At 49.3% G+C, this 20,959-nt stretch overlaps 1 protein-coding gene and 1 non-coding gene across 3 annotated transcripts; one reads left to right on the forward strand and one right to left on the reverse strand.

Moving 5' to 3' along the window:
* Window positions 1-777: 777 nt before the first annotated feature.
* Window positions 778-18,969, reverse strand: LOC119956579. Of its 2 annotated transcripts, none has more exons than XM_038783898.1 (6): window positions 18,513-18,969; window positions 12,227-12,439; window positions 10,770-11,032; window positions 9,437-9,517; window positions 2,153-2,293; window positions 778-855 (listed from the first exon to the last, which is right to left on the reverse strand). In XM_038783898.1, the coding sequence occupies exons 2-6, from the start codon at window positions 12,429-12,431 to the stop codon at window positions 793-795; spliced, it is 753 nt and encodes a 250-aa protein (XP_038639826.1). In that variant the 5' UTR covers window positions 12,432-12,439; window positions 18,513-18,969; the 3' UTR covers window positions 778-792. The 2 variants fall into 2 exon arrangements, with proteins under 2 accessions (XP_038639826.1, XP_038639827.1); XM_038783899.1 differs by lacking the exon at window positions 18,513-18,969 and adding an exon at window positions 13,318-13,393.
* On the forward strand, window positions 8,437-8,508 carry trnac-gca. Its single transcript has one exon. It is a non-coding gene; the product is annotated as a tRNA-Cys (tRNA).
* Window positions 18,970-20,959: the final 1,990 nt, after the last annotated feature.

Below are 20,959 nucleotides of genomic sequence, written 5' to 3' on the forward strand. Positions count from 1 at the left end.
TGGAAGGAGGGAGGGGAGCGAGAGGCGGACGGGGGAGAGGGTATGGGCGGCCCAATTTGCAGCTGTATAATCCAGCCCCAGTTTTGTACTCCATTGTTGTTTTCTTGCAAAGGTTCAGACTTCTGCTTCACTTTTCTCTTCATGTTCTATTGAAGGCCTCTTATCTGTGGCCCCCTGCTGGGACTGAACCTCAGGCCATGGCCTGCAAACCCCCCCACCCTCCCCAACCCATCCCCCTTCTCCTTCCCTTCCTCGTCCATACCAACACTCACCGACAGGGTCCCCGGTGCCTACCTGCCCAGTTCTTTTTTTTTTTCTTTTTTTTTAAATTTTATAAATTTAGATTACCCAATTATTTTTTCCAATTAAGGGGCAATTTAACGTGGCCAATCCTACTCTGCACATTTTTGGGTTGTGGGGGCGAAACCCACGCAGACACGGGGAAAATGTGCAAACTCCACACGGACAGTGACCCAGAGCCGGGATCGAACCTGGGACCTCAGCGCCGTGAGGCGGTTGTGCTAACCACTAGGCCACCGTGCTGCCCTTTACCTGCCCAGTTCTGCCCATCACTCGTCCATTGTCGCTCGCCGAACTACCATGGCACCCAGCCCCCAGCATAAACACCTCGGTTTTTTTTTAAAAAGGGCTCCACCCTTTTCAAATCCCCTCTCCAGGGTGTGGGAGATGTAGGGGAGGGGGAGGGAGAAGGATGGGGTGGGAAGGTGGATGCAGGCAATTACAAGCAGTCCGAGACATAATCCAATACTTTATTGAAGGTTTCAGTATCTGTTAAGGTTTGAACGGTGGAGGTTGATTCTGACCAACAACCTGTGCGCATTGCTTCGTCAGTCCCTGGAGGAGAGAAACAGACAGTGGCGTAAATCACAAGGTGCACGGCAATTTATTCTACTGAAAAGCACAAGAATGTTCAGATGCCTATGAAGAGTGGGCATGTACATGTAGGCCGGCGAGGGGTGGGGGGTGGTGGTGGGTTGGGGGGGGGGGGGCATTTTCGTTTTTGAAAATAATTCTTTGCCCAGATGTGGAATTTGAAGATGCGCAGGTGAGTTCTCCTGTGTCGATTCTGGCACAGTATTTGTGCAGGGAGCTGGTGGCGCAGTGGGATTGTCACTGGACTAGTAATCCAGAGGCTGACAGGGACACACCCTGGTTCAAATCCCACCACGGCAGCAGGGGAAATTTGAATTTAATGAACATCTGGACTTCAATTCGATTATTCGATTGTCGTTAAAAACCCATCTGATGTCCTTTAGGTGAGGAAATCCTACTCTGTCTGATACGACAAGTGACTCCAGATCCAATGCCCCCGGCCAATTAGAGAGGGGCAATAATGGGCCTTTAACAAATATGAGGCGGGATTCACTGTTCCCTGACGTGATTGGGCAGAGAATCCCATCTGATGCCATAATTGGGGGGGGGGGGGGGGGGGTGCGGCGCCTGTTTGATGCAGGTTTTGTATTGTCCGCCACCTCCAAAATGGTGTTGGCGTGTCACCTAAGGACTGCCCCCAATGCTCGGCCCCTGATGGGCCGAATTCCTGACTGCGCGGTTGACGTGTGCGTGGTCTCCGCGGTCGGGAACCTGGCGTGGCGGCTGCGGACCGTGTCCAGCACCGCCATAGTCGTGTGGGAGCCGTACTCCTGGCTGGGGGGGGGGGGACTAGTTGGGAGTGGCCAGGGGGGGCACAATCTGGCAGATCTGTTCCGCGCATGGCTGCCGCCATGTTTTACGGCGCGATCGCTGCAGGTCGTCGCCGTGCGCATGCGCGACCACGGACCCGGCAATTCTCCAGCCGTTTTTAGTGAGGAAGCCGGGGGGGGTTTAGCCGGCGCGGCTGCTAGCCCCTCGCAGGATTGGAGAGGGGTCAGCGGCGGGTTTTAAAACACCACAGATCCTCCACACTCAAAAACTCCACACTCAAAGACTCAAAAACGGTGAATCCAGCCCACGATCACTCCAGATCTATTTGAACGACAGAACAGGCTCAGGAGCTGAATGGCCATCTTCTGTTCCTACAAAGTGAGGAACCCCACCCCCCGCTTTCCCCTGACCCCCCCCCCCGCTTCCCCTGACCCCCCCCCCCCAACCCCAGGCTTCAGCTGTTTGCATAGACTCAGTAGGTACTTGCCTGGATCTTGGCCATCTGATTGGCTAGTTTCTCCCTCAGCTCCTGGAGGATAACTGCCTTGCGGACTCTGATTAAGCGCTCTGCGCCTTCCTCGATTCCCGTGTAGCTGTGCAGGACGTGAGGAGACTCGATGCTGTACAGCTGTCGCCCGAAACAAGGCAAACAGAAGAGGGAAGCAACCAGATCAGGCGAAGGGAAAATTGGCATTTCTGTACAACAGCAACTTACATTTAGAGAGCACCTTGAGCGTTGTCAAACCCTCCACAAGGAGTGATTACCAAAACAGAACGTGACACTGAGTCACGTGAGTAAACTTTACGACCGGGTGCTTGGTGACGGAGGTCAATTTTAAGTCGAGCCTTTCTGAGACAAAGGTGAGGTATGGAGGCTTAAGGAGGGAATACCAGACCTTAGGGCCCAGGTATCTGAAGGAATGGCTATGGGGGGGGGGGGGGGGGGGGGGGGGCACGGTAACACAGTGGTTAGCACTGTTGCTTCACAAAGCCAGGGTCCCAGGTTCGATTCCCCGCCGGGTTATTGTCTATGTGGAGTCTGCACATTCTCCCCGAGTTTGCGAGCGTTTCCTCCGGGTGCTCCGGTTTCCTCCCACAAGTCCCGAAAGACGTGCTTGTTGGGTGAATTGGACATTCTGAATTCTCCCTCCGTGTACCTGAACAGGCGCCGGAATGTGGCGACTAGGGGATTTTCACAGTAACTTCATCGCAGTGTTAATGTAAGCCTACTTGTGACAATGATAAAGGTGATGATGATTACAATCGGGAAGAATTAAGCCAGCGCAGCTATGTCGGAGGATGGTGGGTATGAAGGAGATAGGGAGTGGTGAGGCCCTGGAGGGCTGGACCAGGAGATGGTATTAGATAGTGAGCACAGGAATGATGGCCAAAAGGAACTTAGCGTGAGTCAGACGAGGCGGTGACAGAGTGGTATTGTCCACGTGAAGCAGACGGTGAGATTTGAATTCAATAATAAAAAAATCTGCCATTGAAAGTCTGATAATGACCATGAAAACATTGACAATGATCGTAAAACCCATCTGGTGCACTGATATTCTTTAGGAAAGGAGATCTGCCGCCTTTATAGGGCCTGGCCTCCAAGTGACTACAGACCCACAGCAAAGTAGTTGACTCTTCTATGCTCTCTGAAATGGCCCAGCAAGCCACTCAGTTCAAGGGCAATTAGGAATGGGTAACAAATGCTGGCCCAGACGCAGAGTGCCCACATTCAATGGGTTGAAAGAAAAGCAGTTTTGGATGAGCTAGGATTCAGGGACGGTGGAAGATCTGACCAGGCAGGGCATTGGAATCGTCAAACGTGAAAGGAACAAAGACATGGACGAGAGCCTTTTGTGACCTGAGAATGTCATGAAGCACCTGAAATGCCACTGTTGAAATGTAGGAAATACACAGTAAACTCCCACAATAATGGGTCAATGTATCTTCTCTTCGGTGATTGCTCGCTAACGAATATGATTGTCCACCTAAGAAACTCGGTCACTGGTCATGGGTTCTGTGGGTCCTTGCGTGGCTGTTGAGACCATTCATAGAGCCACATTTCTGACCACGCGCTAGGCAGGTGTTTCCGGGAACTGGAATTGGACATTGTACTCGAGATCACTGGTATTCCTTTCTCAGGATTCTTTCCCACACCTCCTCTTGCTGTTGGGTGTACACAAAGAATTGCGGCCCTTCAAATAGAAGGTTCCTCCAAGTAGGTCTCTTCTGAGCAAGGGTCTCCCAGACATTGACGTCTATGTTGCATTTCTTGAGGTAAGCCTTCAGCGTGCCTTGGAAGCTCTTCCTTTGTCCTCCTCTTGTTTGGGAACCTTCCTTGACCTTGGTGAAGAAGATTTTCTTTGGCAGCCGGGACTCTGGCATCCTAAGCACATGGCTGGCCCGGCAGAGTTGGTTTGGGAAATCATGGTCTTTCCAGGGTGGTGAAACTGTTCCACATTTGGGAGACTTTCTCCGTTGGTCTTGATGGAGGGAGAGACCAGATTTTGCCCTGGGGTGGGTTGTTAAAGGACTCGAGTCTTCTTGACATTGTGGCTGAGACTGATTCTTCAGTATGCTTCCACGAAGGTATCAAGCATGGACATTCTCTTCATAGAAAGTGAAGATGGCGATGTCATCCGCAAACTGAAGTGATGTCAGTGTCGTTTTCTTCTTGGATTTCAACCGGTTAAGGTTGAAAAGATGTCCGTCCATCCTGCCATCCTGTATACGATGTCTACTCTACTGGGAAGCTTGTTCTTGACAAGGTGAAGGATGGTGACGATGAAGATGGGGAAGGGGGGGGACACATCCTTGCTTGACTCCACTCTTAACCTGAAAGGATTTTGTCTCATTCCCGTCGGTGGGGACTGTCGACGGCATCTTGTCATGGAGGAGTCGGAGGATGCTGATGAATCTCTCTGGACAGCCGGCCTTTGACAGGGTCTTCCGCGGCATTTTCCAATTGATTGAGTCAAAAGCCTCGGTCAGGTCGATGACAGCCATGTAGATACTTCTCCTGGCATTCCTCTTGAAGTTGTCAAGCAGTGAAAATCACGTCCATCGTTCCTCAGTTCGGTCGGAAGCCTTGCTGCCTTTTTGAAGGACTTCTTCAGCGGTTGGGAGGAGGCAGTTGACGAGGATTCGGCTGATAATCTTCCTGCCAATGGAGAGTAGGGATATTCCTCGGTGGTTCTCGCAGTCTACTGGCGATGGTGATGACAGCTTCCCTGATGTCAGCAGGGATTCCGTTTCTGTCCCAGGTTTTCAGGAACAGCTGATGGAGATGACGGGCGATCTTTTCTCCTCCGGGTTTATAAATCTCCACTGGGTTCCCGTCCACTCCTGTGGGCTTCTCCATTCTTCATGTGTTCAATGACGGCTTTGGCTTCATCCACGCTGGGCCGGGGTCCAAGATCATCTTTGATGGGGATTTCCTCAAATACGTCCTCATCGATGGTTGCATCACGATTTAAAAATTCTTTGAAGTGTTCTCTCCATCGAAGGCTGATGGTTTCTCTTTCTCTCAAACGTGTTCCATCCTTACTCCGCGCGCTCGTCGGTGACGCGTTACAGCTCCTTAGCTTTCTCGGGCCACCATTAGTTCTTGGGTTAGCCCATTATTCACGAGGGCTGGTTGGTACATTCCAGGTTCCAAAATGGAGTGTAACTTTGATTTTCTGACCACAGATAGACGAGCCTGCTGGATGGGGTATTCCAGCCAGGCAGGAGACAGAGCAGACTATTTTTAAGGGAACCTATTCTAGCCTCTTCCCCAAGCAGGGTGAACAGAATGAAGACGGTTGCTCAGTCTTGAAGAAAGCGGCCGAAACTCTCTCCTGTTCCTAACCCAAAGTGACTGAATCAGACTCCAACGCCTACATGCTGATCCGAAGCTGGGGTCTTCCAGATCTCAAGGTCCTATCTTGCTGATCGCCGCAGGGTTGGCTGTGTGTGTGTGTGTGGGGGGGGGGGGGGGGGGGGGGGGGGGGGAGGGAGGGGCGCAGGATCCCTCTAGGTAGCCGCCTGGCACGGGACATCTGTTAACATGTGGATGCCGTTGCACATCAGCAGACACATGGCCCTTGACAGAAGGTGGGTCCAGTTCCAGTTGCAAGGGAACCTCAACAATTGGGAATCTCCCTTCTGCTGACATCGCAGCCTTTGATACCACACGACTATCTGGCTGCATCACAGCCTGGTATGGCAACTGCTCGGCCCAAGACCGTAAGAAACTTCAGAGAGTCGTGAACACCGCCCAGTCCATCACACTAACCTGCCTCCCGTCCAGTGACTCCATCTACACCTCCCGCTGCCTGGGGAGAGCGGGCAGCATAATCAAAGATCCCTCCCACCCGACTTACTCACTCTTCCAACTTCTTCCATCGGGCAGGAGATACAAAAGTCTGAGAACGGATTCAAAAACAGCTTCTTCTCCTCTGTTACCAGACTCCTAAACAACCTTCTGATGGACTGACTTGATTAATACTACACTCCTGTATGCTTCACCCGATGCCGGTGTCTAGGTATTTACATTGTATACCTTGTGTTGCCCTATTATGTATTTTCTTTTATTTTCATCTACTAAATGATATGTTTGAGCTGTTCACAGAAAAATACTTTTCACTGTACCTCGGTACACGTGACAATAGACAAATCCTAATCTTCCGCCTGATCCGCCATTGAGGACTTGTTTTGAATCGTGCTTTGTCTGGTTCCTCCCCTCCGACCTTACCGCCATGGGTGACTCGCCAGGAGTTTAAGACTTCCCAATCATCGCTCCCGGGATCAACGGAACTTTCAAGCCTCTCCGTCATTGCGAGGTGGCAAGCCAAGGAAGGAACGGTCAGTGTAAGTGCTAAAAAACACACCCCTTGAGTCTCCTCCAACCTCTCTTCATTTAATCCTATTGGCATTGCCTGCTTTTCCTTTCTCCCTCGTGTACTTTTATAGCTTGTTGATAGAAGCTATTTTTTCTACTACTCCTTGACGAAATAAATTTCACATTTGAACCACACCCTGTGGATAAGAAGGTACCTTATCGCCTCTTCCAAAACTCTTCATATCCTTTAACCATTAACTTTTAAAGGAGAACAACTCCCGTCTCTCCACATAACTGAAGTCCCTCAGTCCGGATACCGTTGCCACCCATCCCTGTGTATTGCTACTTTCAGAAGTATCTCACCCCCACGAAAATAAATCAAAACGTGCTGTTAATGCCTTGATAACCATGTCCTTCACCGCGGCCAGCCCCACACAGCTCCTTCTCATTAAATCTGCTTCTTCATCTCTGAACAAAGGCAAGTCTAACACATAGTAGCCTAACCTCGAGGAGGGAGGTCTTGAATCCCCCCAGAGAGAGCAGGAATCGAACGCCGTGCTGTTGGCATCAATCTGATCCAGAATTGGACCGCCCAAAGATCTCGAGTAGCTGTAGCTGATGCACTTTTCCCAGGCATGTCTTAGTCTGGAGCAGTGGGCTATGATGGTGGAGACTCCAACATTCATTCCATCGCAAGATAAAAGCGAATTACTGCGGATGCTGGGATCTGAAACAAAAATAGAAAATGCAGGACAATCTCAGCAGGTCTGGCAACGCCCATGGTGAGAGAGAGAGAGACGGAGCTAACGCTTCAAGTGTGGACGACTCCAAAGCTTTGACAAAGAGTCATCCAGCCTTGAAGCTTTAGCTCCATTTGCTCTCCACAGATACTGTAAGGCCTGCTGAGATTGTCCAGGGTTCTCTGTTTTTGTTTCATTCCATCATAGCTGACCAGGAATCTCTCCTGTTCTTGCCGTCTGCCAGTGGCCTGTTTGGAAATTTTAGCAGAGTGCAACGCATCTTCGGCCGAGGACCCGGGTTCGATCCCAGCCCCGGGCTACTGTCCATGTGGAGTTTGCATGTTCTCCCGGCGTCTGCATGGGTCTCAGCCCCAAAATTCCAAAGATGTGCAGGGTAGGTAGATTGGCCACGCTGAATTTCCCCTTAATTGGAAAGAAATTGGGTTCTCTAAATTCATTTTTAAAAATGAACGCAGCTCCTTTGGCCATCATGTCCTGGGGTGGGACTTGAACCCAGAACTTCTGGCTCAGAGGGAGGGATGCTACCCACTGCACCACAAAACCTCCTCTCATCAAATACCTAGTGTTAAAATAATTTGTCACTGGATCACCATCCTGGCACTCCCTACCTAATGGCACTGTGCAAATACTTTCACCACAGCAATGGTTCATGAGGAGGGTTCACTTCAAGTGGCAAGTAGGGATGGGTGTGATGAAAGTAAAAATTGTTATATATTATATTTTATATTTGTTGCAGTAATATTACTAATGAACCAAAGTTAAGGTATCCAGATTGTGTGTCTGCTAAAGCTGTAATTAAGGAGTTGTAAGAGGTGAGATAATTGATTCCAACCACTTACTTGGTTACAGATAAAAGTTTAATGGGATATTGTTAGGATTGCTGGAGAGTCCCTGGAGATTAGATAATCTATGAGGGGTTGTATTTAGTCCTAGTTAAGTAGGTCATGTGACATCTTTGTAGGATACAGATGATGAAATTATGGGAGAAGCCAGGTCTGTCTGTAGTTTTGCAGTTTGCCATAGGATTCGAGTTTTGAAAAGACGAAAGGAGTTTAAGTTGAGCAGGCGTTTTGCTAAATGCTGGTAGGTTGAGCAGAAGTGGACTGAATCCGCTCTTGAAAGGGTCTCTCTCGCTAAAAGCCTCGATAAAGCTCAGCAAGTAATCTGTTTGTTAACTTCATTTGTAAGAATGGGGGTATGGCTCAGTGGTAGAGCAATTGACTGCAGATCAAGAGGTCTCTGGTTCAAATCCAGGTACCCCCTTTGCTGTTTAGCTGTTCATTGCAACAATTTAGAAAATCCTTACAATAACTAGGCTTGCAGACATCATCTGGGTGGCACAGATTGCACATATTGCTGGCTATGGCGCTGAGGACCTGGGTTCAGCCTCAGGTCATTGTCTGTATGGAGTTTTCACATTCTCCCTGTGTCTGTGTGGGTTTCACCCCCACAACCCAAAAAACAGGGGCTGTTTAGCACAGGGCTAAATGGCTGGCTTTGAAAGCAGACCCAGGCAGGCCAGCAGCACGGTTCAATTCCCGTACCAGCCTCCTTGAACAGGCACCGCCGGTATGTAGCGACTAGGGGCTTTTCACAGTAACTTCATTGAAGCCTACTCGTGTCAATAAGTGATTTTCAATTTCATGTGCAGGTTAGGTGGATTGGCCACACTAAATTGGAAAAGAATAATTGGGCACTCTAAATTTATTTAAAAAAAACTTTATTTCTAAGTGGCATTTGAACTGTATTGCGATTTTCTGAACTGGAGTTAACACCAGGTATAGACAGTAAGTTCAGATTTTTCAGAACTGTTTAACTGATAATTATAAAGCTATTTTCTTTGATGCTAATGTGGTTAGTTCTGTGTTTAAATTAAAGTTTGTTTTAACAAAGGAAATACATACTGGTCAGTGTCATCACTCCTGGGGTGGACTACCCTTTCCTCACACTTTCGCAAAGTAAAAATAATTGTTTGGGGTTGTCGTCTGATATCTGGGGCCTGGTCCAGTATCCTCACATGGGCAAGAAATTCTCCCAGTGCCCCTACCTCAAGAATGTGTAATTAGAAACAAACTGGCCCGCAAAGCAGCTCCCTTCCTGGAGAGCCGTCGCACGTGCCAGTGACTCAATGTTGGTCAGGATTGGGGTACAGGAGCAGGCACTCGCGTTCAGATGCCCCATTATTCCCTACCATCATCTCCGTCTCGGTCATCTGCTTAATGTTGAGGCAGTCATCCTCGAGCTGCTGTTTCCACTCAAAGTCCTCGACCAACTGAAGATGGGAAGGCGAGAAGTAAGTCAGGGGAGTTAGCGCCACCCTCAACACCCAGATCACAACATTTGAGGCAGGCAATTAGTGCAACCCGCTCGCTTGACGTCTCCGCGCTTAAGAGGATTGAAGAGAGGAACCGTGCAGGTGGGACAAACATGCTGAGGGGGTGTTTTCACCTGGCTGGGCAGTCCCAGGATAAGGGGGCAGCCATTTAGGACTCAGATAGGGGAGCGACCTCTCACGTCAGAGATTTGAAATTCTCCACCGTGGAGGATTCTCAGTCATTGTTTTATGGCCCTGCTCCACCGTAGGAGTCATCACGGGCGGGAGCGATAATATGCCGGACCAGCTAAAGGTCCATTGACTTTGGGCGGGAATTTCCCGCCACACACTAGGGCGTGACTGGAAAATCTTGCCCAATGTCGACTCAAGAATGCGCTGGAGAGATATATATAAGCAGCAAGGGACAAGGGAAAATGGAGGCGAAACCCAGGTTGGCCATGAATGGCGGAGTAGGCCTGACAGGCCGCATGGTCTACTTCTGCCTCCATCCACGTGTTCTTGTCGCCAGTTTGGGATTGCTCCTCCTCCTGATCATTTTCCAGGAACTCCCACCCGGGATGTGCGGTTATTGAGCTGCCCACTATCTCCTGAATTCTATCGATCTCTGCTGTCCCGTGTCCGGCTCCCTCCCACCTCTTGGCCATACCTTCTCTGATTGCCCGCTAGGTTCGACAAAGGAAGGGGTGGGTGTCTTGTTATGCTCTTGGCGTAGCATAAGCTGCTTCCTTGATGTGCGCTCTGGCAAAGGAAGGTTCAGACGTGGAGATAACTTCAACACGTTTATTAAACTATTTACAATTCTCCTACTTGGATTCGACTCTACTGTTAATCCTTCTATAGCTACTCAGACTGACGAAACAGTCTGCTACAATCCACGTGGTGGGTGTGATGTTCAATCAACCCTGTGTCTACTCACTGAGTGTCTCCGCTGGAAAGAGGGAGATCATGTGTGCTGTGTCCTTTATATAGGGGTTGGTGTAATGCCCCTTGTGGTAGTGTCACCTCTGTGTGTATCGTGAATGCCCATTGGTCGTGTCCTATCTTACTGACCTATTGGTTAAGTGTCTGTGTGTCATGTCTCTGGTGCTCCCTCTAGTGTCTAGCTAGACTACGTGTACTTACATTAACCCCTTGTGTATCTACAGTGATGCATATCACCACAGCGGGTAGCGAAGAAACGGTTACCCACCAGATATTTATTCTCTGTCTGTTGGAAAGTTTCCACGTCGCGAAGACCTCGATGGTGGAAATTCCTGTAGCATCTCCACCAACTGAAGAGCACCACTAACTGATCCAGGGAGCAGTGAAGGACCCAGGGGATGTACAAACCCTTGGGCAGCACTGGGGCCACCAGCAGGAGTCCCCAGTAGATGAGGATACACAGGAAGTAAGGTATTTGCGTGGGAGAGTCAATGAGTCTCTTAAAGGTCCTTTGGGATTTTCTCTTTACATCTGTTAGAAAACACGTGGAAAGTAAAATATATCACTTATTGTACCACAAATATTTCCCACAGTAACAGTCTCTTTGTTCATAGAATTATTCTAATGATAGATTTGATCGAGGTGGTCAAAATCATGAAGAGTCCGGACAGAGTTGATAGGGAGAAACCGTCCCCATTGGTGGTTGGGTCACGAATGAGAGGGACACAGATTTAAGGTAATTGGCAAAAGAACCAATGGGGACACGAGGGGGGACTCTCTTCACACAGCGAGTGGTTAGAGTCGGGAATGCGCTGTCTCATGGTATGGTGGGAGCAGGCTCAACTGAGGCTTTCAGGAGGGAATGGGATTATTATCGGCAAAGGAAGGCTGTGCAAGATAATGTGGGGGAGTGGCTCTGGGCAGCACGGTGGCACTGTGGCTTCACAGCGCCAGGGTCCCAGGTTCGATTCCACGCTGGGTCTGTGCGGAGTCTGCCCGTTCTCCCCGTGTCTGCGTGGGTTTCCTCCGGGTGCTCCGGTTTCCTCCCACAGTCCAAAGACGTGCAGATTAGGTGGATTGGCCATGATAAATTGTCCTTCGTGACCAAAAAGGTTAGGAGGAGTTATTGGGTTATGGGGATAGGGTGGAAGTGAGGGCTTAAGTGGGTCGCTGCAGACTTGATGGGTTGAATGGCCTCCTTCTGCACTGTATGTTCTATGTCCTATGTTCTAGGTGCACTGCTCGTTTGGAGAGGCGGTGCAGACGTGAGTGGCCGAATGGCCTCCTTCTGTTCCGTCACAATTCCACGAGTCTGTGATGTAGTACGGGAGACCATTGTGTCCATGCCTCTTTGAAATGAGTCCCACATACTCCCCAACAGCCCACCAATTTGTTTCCCTTCAAGTATCCATCCAACTCTCTTTTGAATGTTACTCTTCACCATTTGTACAGGGTGGGAACATAAACATGTGCATAGACCAGATCAGCTTTTGGCACCATAACTCTATGGTTTACAGTCAAGCTGAAGATGGCAGCTTGCAGTTTAGTTAGTATTCTTGCCCCTGAGTCAGAAGGTTGGGTGTCCAAGACTCGCTTGGAGACGTCTAGGCATGACCCAGGCCAACGCGCCCAGTGCCAATGTCAAGAAAACTAATTCCAGGGGAGGTAAAGATACAAGAATAAATGAGAGGACAACCAGGCCAAGGGAGGTGGTCAGGGTTTCACCTTTGAACCTGCAGACTGTCGAGCCAAAGCGGGTCTGCCGCTGGAGGATTTCGGCCTTTTTGGTTGTCATGGTGTAGACTTGCCTAATGCCGCAGGAGAGGATCCAAATCACCGAGCTGATGCTGTAGATGAGCTCCTCGTCGAAGATCACCGTCGGCAGGTAGAAGAAGACAATGAGTCCCAGGTAGGGCTGCAACAAGTCCATTTCTGCCTCTGCACAGATACGGAATCGGCTGTTACTGAGGGGACTTGCTGGGTGGGATGAGCGCGAGGTGGAATCACACAATTAAATGAAATGAAAATCCCTTATTGTCACGAGTAGGCTTCAAATGAAGTTACTGTGAAAAGCCCCTAGTCGCCACATTCCGGCGCCTGTTCGGGGAGGCTGGTACGGGAATCGAACCGTGCTGCTGGCCTGCCTTGGTCTGCTTTCAAAGCCAGCGATTTAGCCCAGTGTGCTAAACCAGCCCCCTGCACACAGTGAAGGGCGAGGCCATTCGACCTATCGTGATGGTGCTGGCTCTGCGAAGGAACAATCCAATTTGCCCAACTCGCCAACCCATTTATTTATCCAATCCCCTTATCAAAGTTGCTATTAAATCTGCATTCCAGGCAGCACCTTCCAGGTCACCATGCACAACAAAAAAGACTTCCTCTCATCTCCTCAGTTTTTTTAAACAAATTATCTTGAACCATGTGCCCTCCGGTTCCTGATTCTCCAGCCATCTAATTCAACCTACAAACCCACAAATTGGAAGCAGAAGTAGGCGTCAGGCTGAGAAGACCATGGCTGATCTTATTGTGGCCTCAACGCCACTTTCTTTCTGCCTCCACTCTCCACCCCCCCCCCCCTCATTAGCCAAGAATCTAACTCAGCCTCACCTGAACCGAAACGCCCACAAGATGCATCGTAACGGGCTGCAGTGTTCGAGTGTTCAGGGTTGAAAATGTTAATGTGTGACAAAAACTGGAGAAACCGTCCGCACGATGATGTAAGAGACACATGAACAATAGCCTAGGGGGAAAATGCTCCTGCCTTCGACTGAGTTGAGTCATGTATCTCTTCTTGCTGTTTTGTTTATTGAACAAACCAGTAATAGTTCAGGCAGCCCTATGCCTCCGTGATCATTCCTTAGCCTGTCATATCCAACATGGTGGCAGCTGTGAGGGGCCTTGATATCTCCAAAAAAAATCAACTCTGACCTGAAAAATAAAAGGCCAAAGCTGAAGAGTTCGGCAAGACAGTTTAAGATCAGCTGTTCAAAGATGTTCAGGTTAGGGGCATTGGCCAATGCTCGGGGGATAGGGTGGGAGAGTTGGCCTAGGTGGGCTGTTCTTTCGAAGGGCTGGTGCTGACTCGGTGGACTGAATGACCACATTCCGCTCTCCAGAAAGCCTCTGGACTCTGTGATCTCTAGAAGAAGATATGAAGGCAGCGAGGGGCAGAATAATCAATGGTTCGGTTCAGTAAGGGCGGCTTCACAGCACGTGGTGGCCTGTGAAAAATCCTGACCCAGCAGCGGAATCAAAGAGCCTAGCTGTGGCGAATGTAATATGTGGATATATATGTTAATTCACACTGTCTAAGTAAGCGCAGTAGCGCTATCCTACCACTCGGGGGAGTAGCTCTGGGAGTACTCAGGAACTTGTACTGGGCTCCACCCTTGGCTCCGCCCACGACTCCTCCCCCTAGTGCAGCTGTATAAATACCCTTGTCCGAGTCAGCCTGAGTTCACTAAGAGTTCATCAACGGGTAACAGGCTGGCTCTGAAGTAAGTCGATTAAAGCCTAGATTCATATCGGAAACACGTGTCTGGTGAATTGATGGTTCCATCACTAGCGAAGAACAAGGTAGGGTGAGCAACCCTTGGAAAAGGGTCAAGTTCTCCAGTTTAACCGCAGAAGAAGCAGGCTGCATTCTGCAATCTCTATTTTTAGAGTTTCGATCCGGCCCGCAATCCAAGTCTGAGGTCGTCACCTTTACAACGTGGCGGCCATGAGGCAGCGGTCATAGAGTCAGAGATGTTTACAGCATGGAAACAGGCCCTTCGGCCCAGCTGGTCCATGCTGCCCAGTTTCTATCACTAAGCCAGTCCCACTTCCCCACATTTAGCCCATATCCCTCTATACCCACCCTGCCCATGGAACTGTCCTTTAAAGGACAAAATCGTACCCGCCTCTCCCACTGCCTCTGGCAGCCCGTTCCAGATGCTCACCACCCTCTGTGTGAAGAAATTTCCCCTCTGGTCTCTTTTGTATCTCTCCCCTCTCACCTTTAACCTCTGCCCTCTAATTCCAGATCCTCTACCTTTGGGAAAAGATGTCGACTATCTACCTCATCGATGCCCCTCATTATTTTATAGACCTCGATAAGATCACCCCTAAGCCTCCTAGGCTCCAGGGAAGAAAGTCCCAGCCTATCCAGCCTCTCCTTATAACTCAGACCATCAAGTCCTGGTAGCATCCTCGTAAACTCTTTTGCCATCTTTCTAGTTTAACGATATCTGTTTAGCACAGGGCTAAATCGCTGGTTTTGAAAGCAGACCCAGGCAGGCCAGCCGCACGGTTCGATTCCCGTACCAGCCTCCCCGAACAGGCGCCGGAATGTGGCGACTAGGGGCTTTTCACAGTAACTTCATTTGAAACCTACTTGTGACAATAAGCGATTTTCATTTCATTTCATATCCTTCTTATAATAGGGTGACCAGACCTGAACACAGTATTCCATGTGTGGTCTTACTAATGTCTTGTACAACGTCAACAAGACGTCCCAACTCCTGTATTCAATATTCTGACCAATAAAACCCAGCATGCTGAATGCCTTCTTCACCACCCTGTCCACTTGCCACTCCACCTTCAAGGAGCTATGAACCTGTACCCCCCAGATCTCTTTGTTCTGTAGCTCTCCCAAACTCCCTACCATTAACTGAGTAGGTCCTGCCCTGATTTGATCGACCAGAATTAATCAGTCAGGGAAAAAGAATCAACAACTTAAACACGATTCCCCTTCAAGGGGCAAGCAGTGAACGGATCTTAGTCGTAATTCCCAACAATTCATTCTTTTAAAAACCCTGCCAACTTTAAGAAATGAATACCAGAAACAGCCAGTGATTGTAGTGGGTATCAGTGAAAGGCTGGTCAGCCAAAATCCCTTCAAGCTTCAAGCAGCAATGGATTCCAAATTCACATTATCCAAAATATTTGGGCATATGGATGGACCAAATCAAACACAGAATTGGGTACTAAAGAGGAAAAGATTTTTAATGATTTCACCATTGGGACAGTCAGTCTGAAGCTGACCAGGTCAATACTCTGCTGTACTCTATTGGAGCAATTGCAGATGATGGTACGTTAAGACAAGGCATTAATGAAACAAGGCAAATTTGAAAAAGGCATAACGTATTTGATGATTATTTTAATTTAAGGTTTTGGAAAAGGCCAAGTTCAAAAATACGGTTCTTAAGAACATAAAACGAAGGAGCAGCAGTAGGCCATTCGGCCCATCGAGTCTGCTCTGCCATTCAATCAGATCCTGACCACCAACCAAACAGGGCCATACTGATCTGATACGATAATCCTCAACTCCACTTTCCTGCCTTATCCCCATAACTCTTCATTCCTTCCACTGATTAAAAATCTGTCTGTCTCAGCCTTGAACATACCTAACACCCCGACCTCTACAGCTCTCTGCGGTAAAGAATTCCACAGATTCACTCCCCTCTGAGAGAAGAAATTCCTCCTCATCTTTGTCTAAATAACGGGCGGCAGAGTGGTTAGCACTGCTGCCAGAGACCCAGGTTCCATTCCGACCTCGGTTGACTGTCTATGTGGAGTTTGCACGTTCTCCCCGTGTCTGCGTGGGTTTCCTCCGGGTGCCCCGGTTTCTTCCTACAGTCTAAGATGTGCAGGTTAGGTGGATTGGCCATGATAAATTGCCCTTAGTGACCAAACGGTTAGGTGGTGTTAAGAGGGTAGAAGAGCGGAGGCCTGGGTGCTTTTACAGAGGGTCGGTACAGATTCGATGGGCTAAATGGCCTCCTATGATTAAATGGGTGACCGCTTACTCTGAGATGATGCCCTCTGGTCCTAGATTCTCCAACAAGGGGAAACAACCTTTCCGCATCGACCCTGTCAAACCCCATGAGAATCCGATACGTCTCAATAGGTCATCGCTCACTCTTCTAAACTCCAATGAGCACAGGCCCAACCTACATGAAATGAAATGAAAATTGCTTATTGTCACGAGCAGGCTTCAAATGAAGTTACTGTGAAAAGCCCCTAGTCGCCACATTCCAGCGCCTGTTCGGGGAGGCTGTTACGGGAATCGAACCGTGCTGCTGGCTTGCCTTGGTCTGCTTTCAAAGCCAGCAATTAGCCCTGTGAGCTAAACAGCCCCTCTCATCGCCTCTCATAAGAAAATCCCCCCATATCCAGGATTTCAGGATTGCCTTCAATGCCAGTGTATCTTTCTTTAGATAACTCTGCACTTTGGAATACTCTCCACATGCCTTTATCAATGACCTGCATCAACGACCGGCTGATGGTTACGAACAAAAACTATTACGAAACCGCAATGTCGTTGGCATAACTGATGGCACCCTATCTGACCTACTGCCATCCAAAGAAGACTTAACCTTGGCGAAGGCTATGTATGGAGTTGGTGAGACAAACAGAGGACCATCAACCAAACAGGGCCATACTGAGAGGAGAACAACCTTTGCTCAGATAACCCTCAGCAACCTATTGAACAAAAGAAGGTCAAAGAAACTCCAGGAAAGAGGGCGCCACAGGAAAGTTCCAAGATGCCATCAAACCATCACCAGTGTTGTGGCACCAACATGTCCCAAACCGTGTCCCACATGGGCTGCAGACTGCCTGCATTGTAAAAGGTTGGGACTTTCTGGGAAGATTTGCACAACAAAATCCTCTCGATGTGCAGAGGAGGATGAGAAAAGCTTCACACAAAAGGACATGAAATGAAATGAAATGAAAATGAAAAAGTAAATCGTTTATTGTCACGAGTAGGCTTCAATTAAGTTACTGTGAAAAGCCCCTAGTCGCCACATTTAGGGCAACACGGTAGCACAAGTGATTCACACTGTGGCTTCACAGCCCCAGGGTCCCAGGTTCGATTCCCCGCTGGGTGACTGTCTGTGCGGAGTCTGCACGTTCTCCCCATGTCTGTGTGGGTTTCCTCCGGGTGCTCCGGTTTCCTTCCAAAGACGTGCAGGTTAGGTGGATTGGCCCTGGTAAATTGCCCTTAGTGACCAAAAAAGGTTAGGACGGGTTATGGGGATAGGGTGGAAGTAAGGGCTTAAGTGGGTCGGTGCAGACTCGATGGGCCGAATGGCCTTCTTCTGCACTGTATGTTCCATGTATTCGGGCGCCCGTTCGGGCAGGCCGGTACAGGAATTGAACCCGCGCTGCTGGTATTGTTCTGCATCACAAGCCAGCTATACCAGCCCCTTACACAGACATATACTCATGCACACGCACACACATATGTATATACAGACAAATACTCATACAGACATACACAAATTTTGATTTAAATTTTTCCAATTAAAGAGCAATTTAGCGTGGCCAATCCACCGACCCTGCACATCTTTGGGTTGTGGGGGCGAGACCCAGGCAGACAAGGGGAGAATGTGCAAACTCCGCACGGACAGTGACCCGAGGCCGGGGTCCTCGGCATCTTGAGGCAGCAGTGCTAACCACTGTGCCGGCCGCCCCAGATACCCGCTCAGACTCAAATACACACACACACACACACAGTCACACATACTTATACAGACACATACTCACACATTCAGATTTACACACACAAATATGTACAGACGCGTGTTCCTATACTCACATTCACGCACATACACACTCACATATATAAAAGTTTTAAAAATTGGGTACTCTAAATTTAATAAAAATAAAAGTAAAAAGAAGTCAACATAGTCTTCGATGACCCTTTGAGGGGGAGAGCTGACTGGCGGTGTTTTAACCTGAGGATCACCACATCTCAGGCATGGCTGAGAAGGTGGGGCCTTTGCTAAAAGCAACCTCAGCCGGTACAGGGGGTATTGAACCTGCGTAGCAGGCCTTTCCTCTGCCTCACAAATCAGCTGAGCTAAACCAGCCCCTGGTAGGACAGTGATCTGCCTGACCACACTTGCCAATCTTCATTCCCCCGCCCCTCTTCAGCCCAAAGTCAATGATGGCGCTCACTTAGGCTGTCAACCCCTGAGATGGAGACACGTTCGGTGCTGAAACATCGACTCTCTTACTGACTGACCTTGTTGTGTGTTTGCAGTACTGGCTGCTTGGCCCAGCCCTGGGTACCGGACGTGGGATCTTCCTTGTGGGGGTAGCTGGACTACCGGGTGCCCCACAACTTTCAGAATATGAATCACCTCACAGCCCAGCCTTGTGGAATAAAGTCGGCCTCCGCCTCCTCTCTGGGATTTAGGGATAGATAATGGATGCTGGCCCAGCCGGTGAAGCCCACATCCCTGGAATGAACAAAAAAATAAAATAAAGGCCGGGCTCTCGTGCACAAAGACTGTGAGAGGATGAGAGCTTTGCTGAACTGTGTCCTTTCTCGGGCCTGAGTTGCTGAGGTCAAGGGGCTAGAGTTCAATGACAACTAAATGTCCCCATACACCTCTTGGCCGATCACACTTCAAACGTTTTAGCGTGAGGCAGATCGCGGCCTGTAACCGCCTAGGCCCCTGCTCAGCGAAATAGTTTGCCCAGCAACCGCTCCGCGCGTGTGAAATGAGCCGTGACCTCACAAGAGGCTCTGATTCGCTGCTGCCGGGTCCAGTCTCCATGGTGATCTGCATTTCGAATGAATCCCTGGCTGTTGAGTCCGCAGCGACATGGTCACGTGCACTCCACAAGGAATGTACGCAACCTGCGGCTCAAACAGCCCATGGGCCCATTCAGAATGCATCACGTTGAGCCTCTATACCCTGGCAGACCAGTGGAGGGGGGGGGGAACATGGCGGCACAGTGGTTAGCACCATTGCCTCACTGCGCCAGGGACCCGGGTTCAATTCCGGCCTTGGGTGACTGTCTGTGTGGAGTCTGCACGTTCTCCCCATGTCTGCGTTTCCTCCCACAGTCCAGCATGTGCGGGTTAGCTAAATTGCCCCTTAATGTCCAGGAATGTAATAATATTAATAATAATAATCGCTTATTGTCACAAGTAGGCTTCAATGAAGTTACTGTGAAAAGCTCCTAGTCGCCACATTCCAGCACCTGTTCAGGGAGGCCAGTACAGGAATTGAACCTGCTGGCATTATTCTGCATTACAAGCCAGCTGTTTAGCCCACTGTGCTAGACCAGACTTGTGCAGGTTAACTTGTGGGATTGCAGGGATAGGGTGGGGTCGACACTTGTAAGTGGGCAGAGCTCTCATTCGAAGGGTCGGTGTGACTCGATGGGCCAAATGGCCTCCTTCTGCACTGTAGGGATTCTATGAAGTTCCCTCGATCGATTAGACATCGCATGCTGTCTTATGTCAAGTAAAGGGAGATGTGAAAACTACACATTTTTTTTTATATTAGTACTTTGTAAATATGGTTTTAAGGTTACAAATAACTTTATCGCTCTATCTATAACTCATTCCAAGTAAGCACAGACGGAAATAACAGCAACCCTTCAATAACCTGTCCAAAACATAGGGGTCTGATTTAATACCAATCAAATGAGGTTTTGGGATGATGAGCTCAAGATATCAATCATGCTGCCTCACGGCGCCGAGGTCCCAGGTTCGATCCCGGCCCTGGGTCACTGTCCGTGTGGAGTTTGCACATTCTCCCCGTGTCTGTGTGGGTCTCACCCCCACAACCAAGGTAGATGGATTGGCCACGCTAAATTGCCCCTTAATTGGAAAAAAAATCAATTGGGTACTCCAAAGTGGTTAGCACAGTTGCTTCACAGCTCCAGCGTCCGCGGTTCGATTCCCGGCTTGGGTGCCTGTCTGTGTGGAGTCTGCACATCCTCCCCGTGTGTGCGTGGGTTTCCTCCGGGTGCTCCGGTTTCCTCCCCCAGTCAGGGATGTGCAGGTTAGGTGGATTGGCCATGATAAATTGCCCTTAGTATCCAAAAAGGTTAGGTGGGGGTTACTGGGTTATGGGGATAGGGTGGAGGTGTTGACCTTGGGTAGGGTGCTCTTTCCAGGAGCCGGTGCAGACTCGATGGGCCGAATGGCCTCCTTCTATACTGTAAATTCTATGATCAATCATGGGGACATGACAGCCTATGTCTCCAAAGCTGAATAAATGGACAATCAAGGTATCAAAACATTCTTTTATCTTAACAAGAAGTAATAGAAACAAACTTTAATGAGAGGGATGGACCCACCAGGAGAGGGCCAACCAGCAGACATTGGGAAATGGCATCAATAGATGACCATTACCCTCGAGAAACTGATTTGAAACTGATCACGCCAACTTCAACCAATCACAGACTGATCGCGCACCCCTTCAGCCAATTAAAAACCAGCCTCACCTCAAGTAGGCCAATAAGATGGCAATAACATTGTTGATCGCGCCGTGGGATGTGGCTTGGAGTGAGTTAATAAGGAGATTTCCCTGAACAGGTTACGCAGTAAGTGACTCCTGTCCACAGGGAAGCGGAAGTCACGGAGAGAGATCGTGAGCGCGATTCAACTAAAAGGGAACAAAGTCCCATAGCGAGCCTGCTGAGCCCACAATGGGCGGGACTCACGTCGCA

The sequence above is a fragment of the Scyliorhinus canicula genome, chromosome 23 (assembly GCF_902713615.1).
Source record: "Scyliorhinus canicula chromosome 23, sScyCan1.1, whole genome shotgun sequence".
NCBI lineage: Eukaryota > Metazoa > Chordata > Chondrichthyes > Carcharhiniformes > Scyliorhinidae > Scyliorhinus > Scyliorhinus canicula.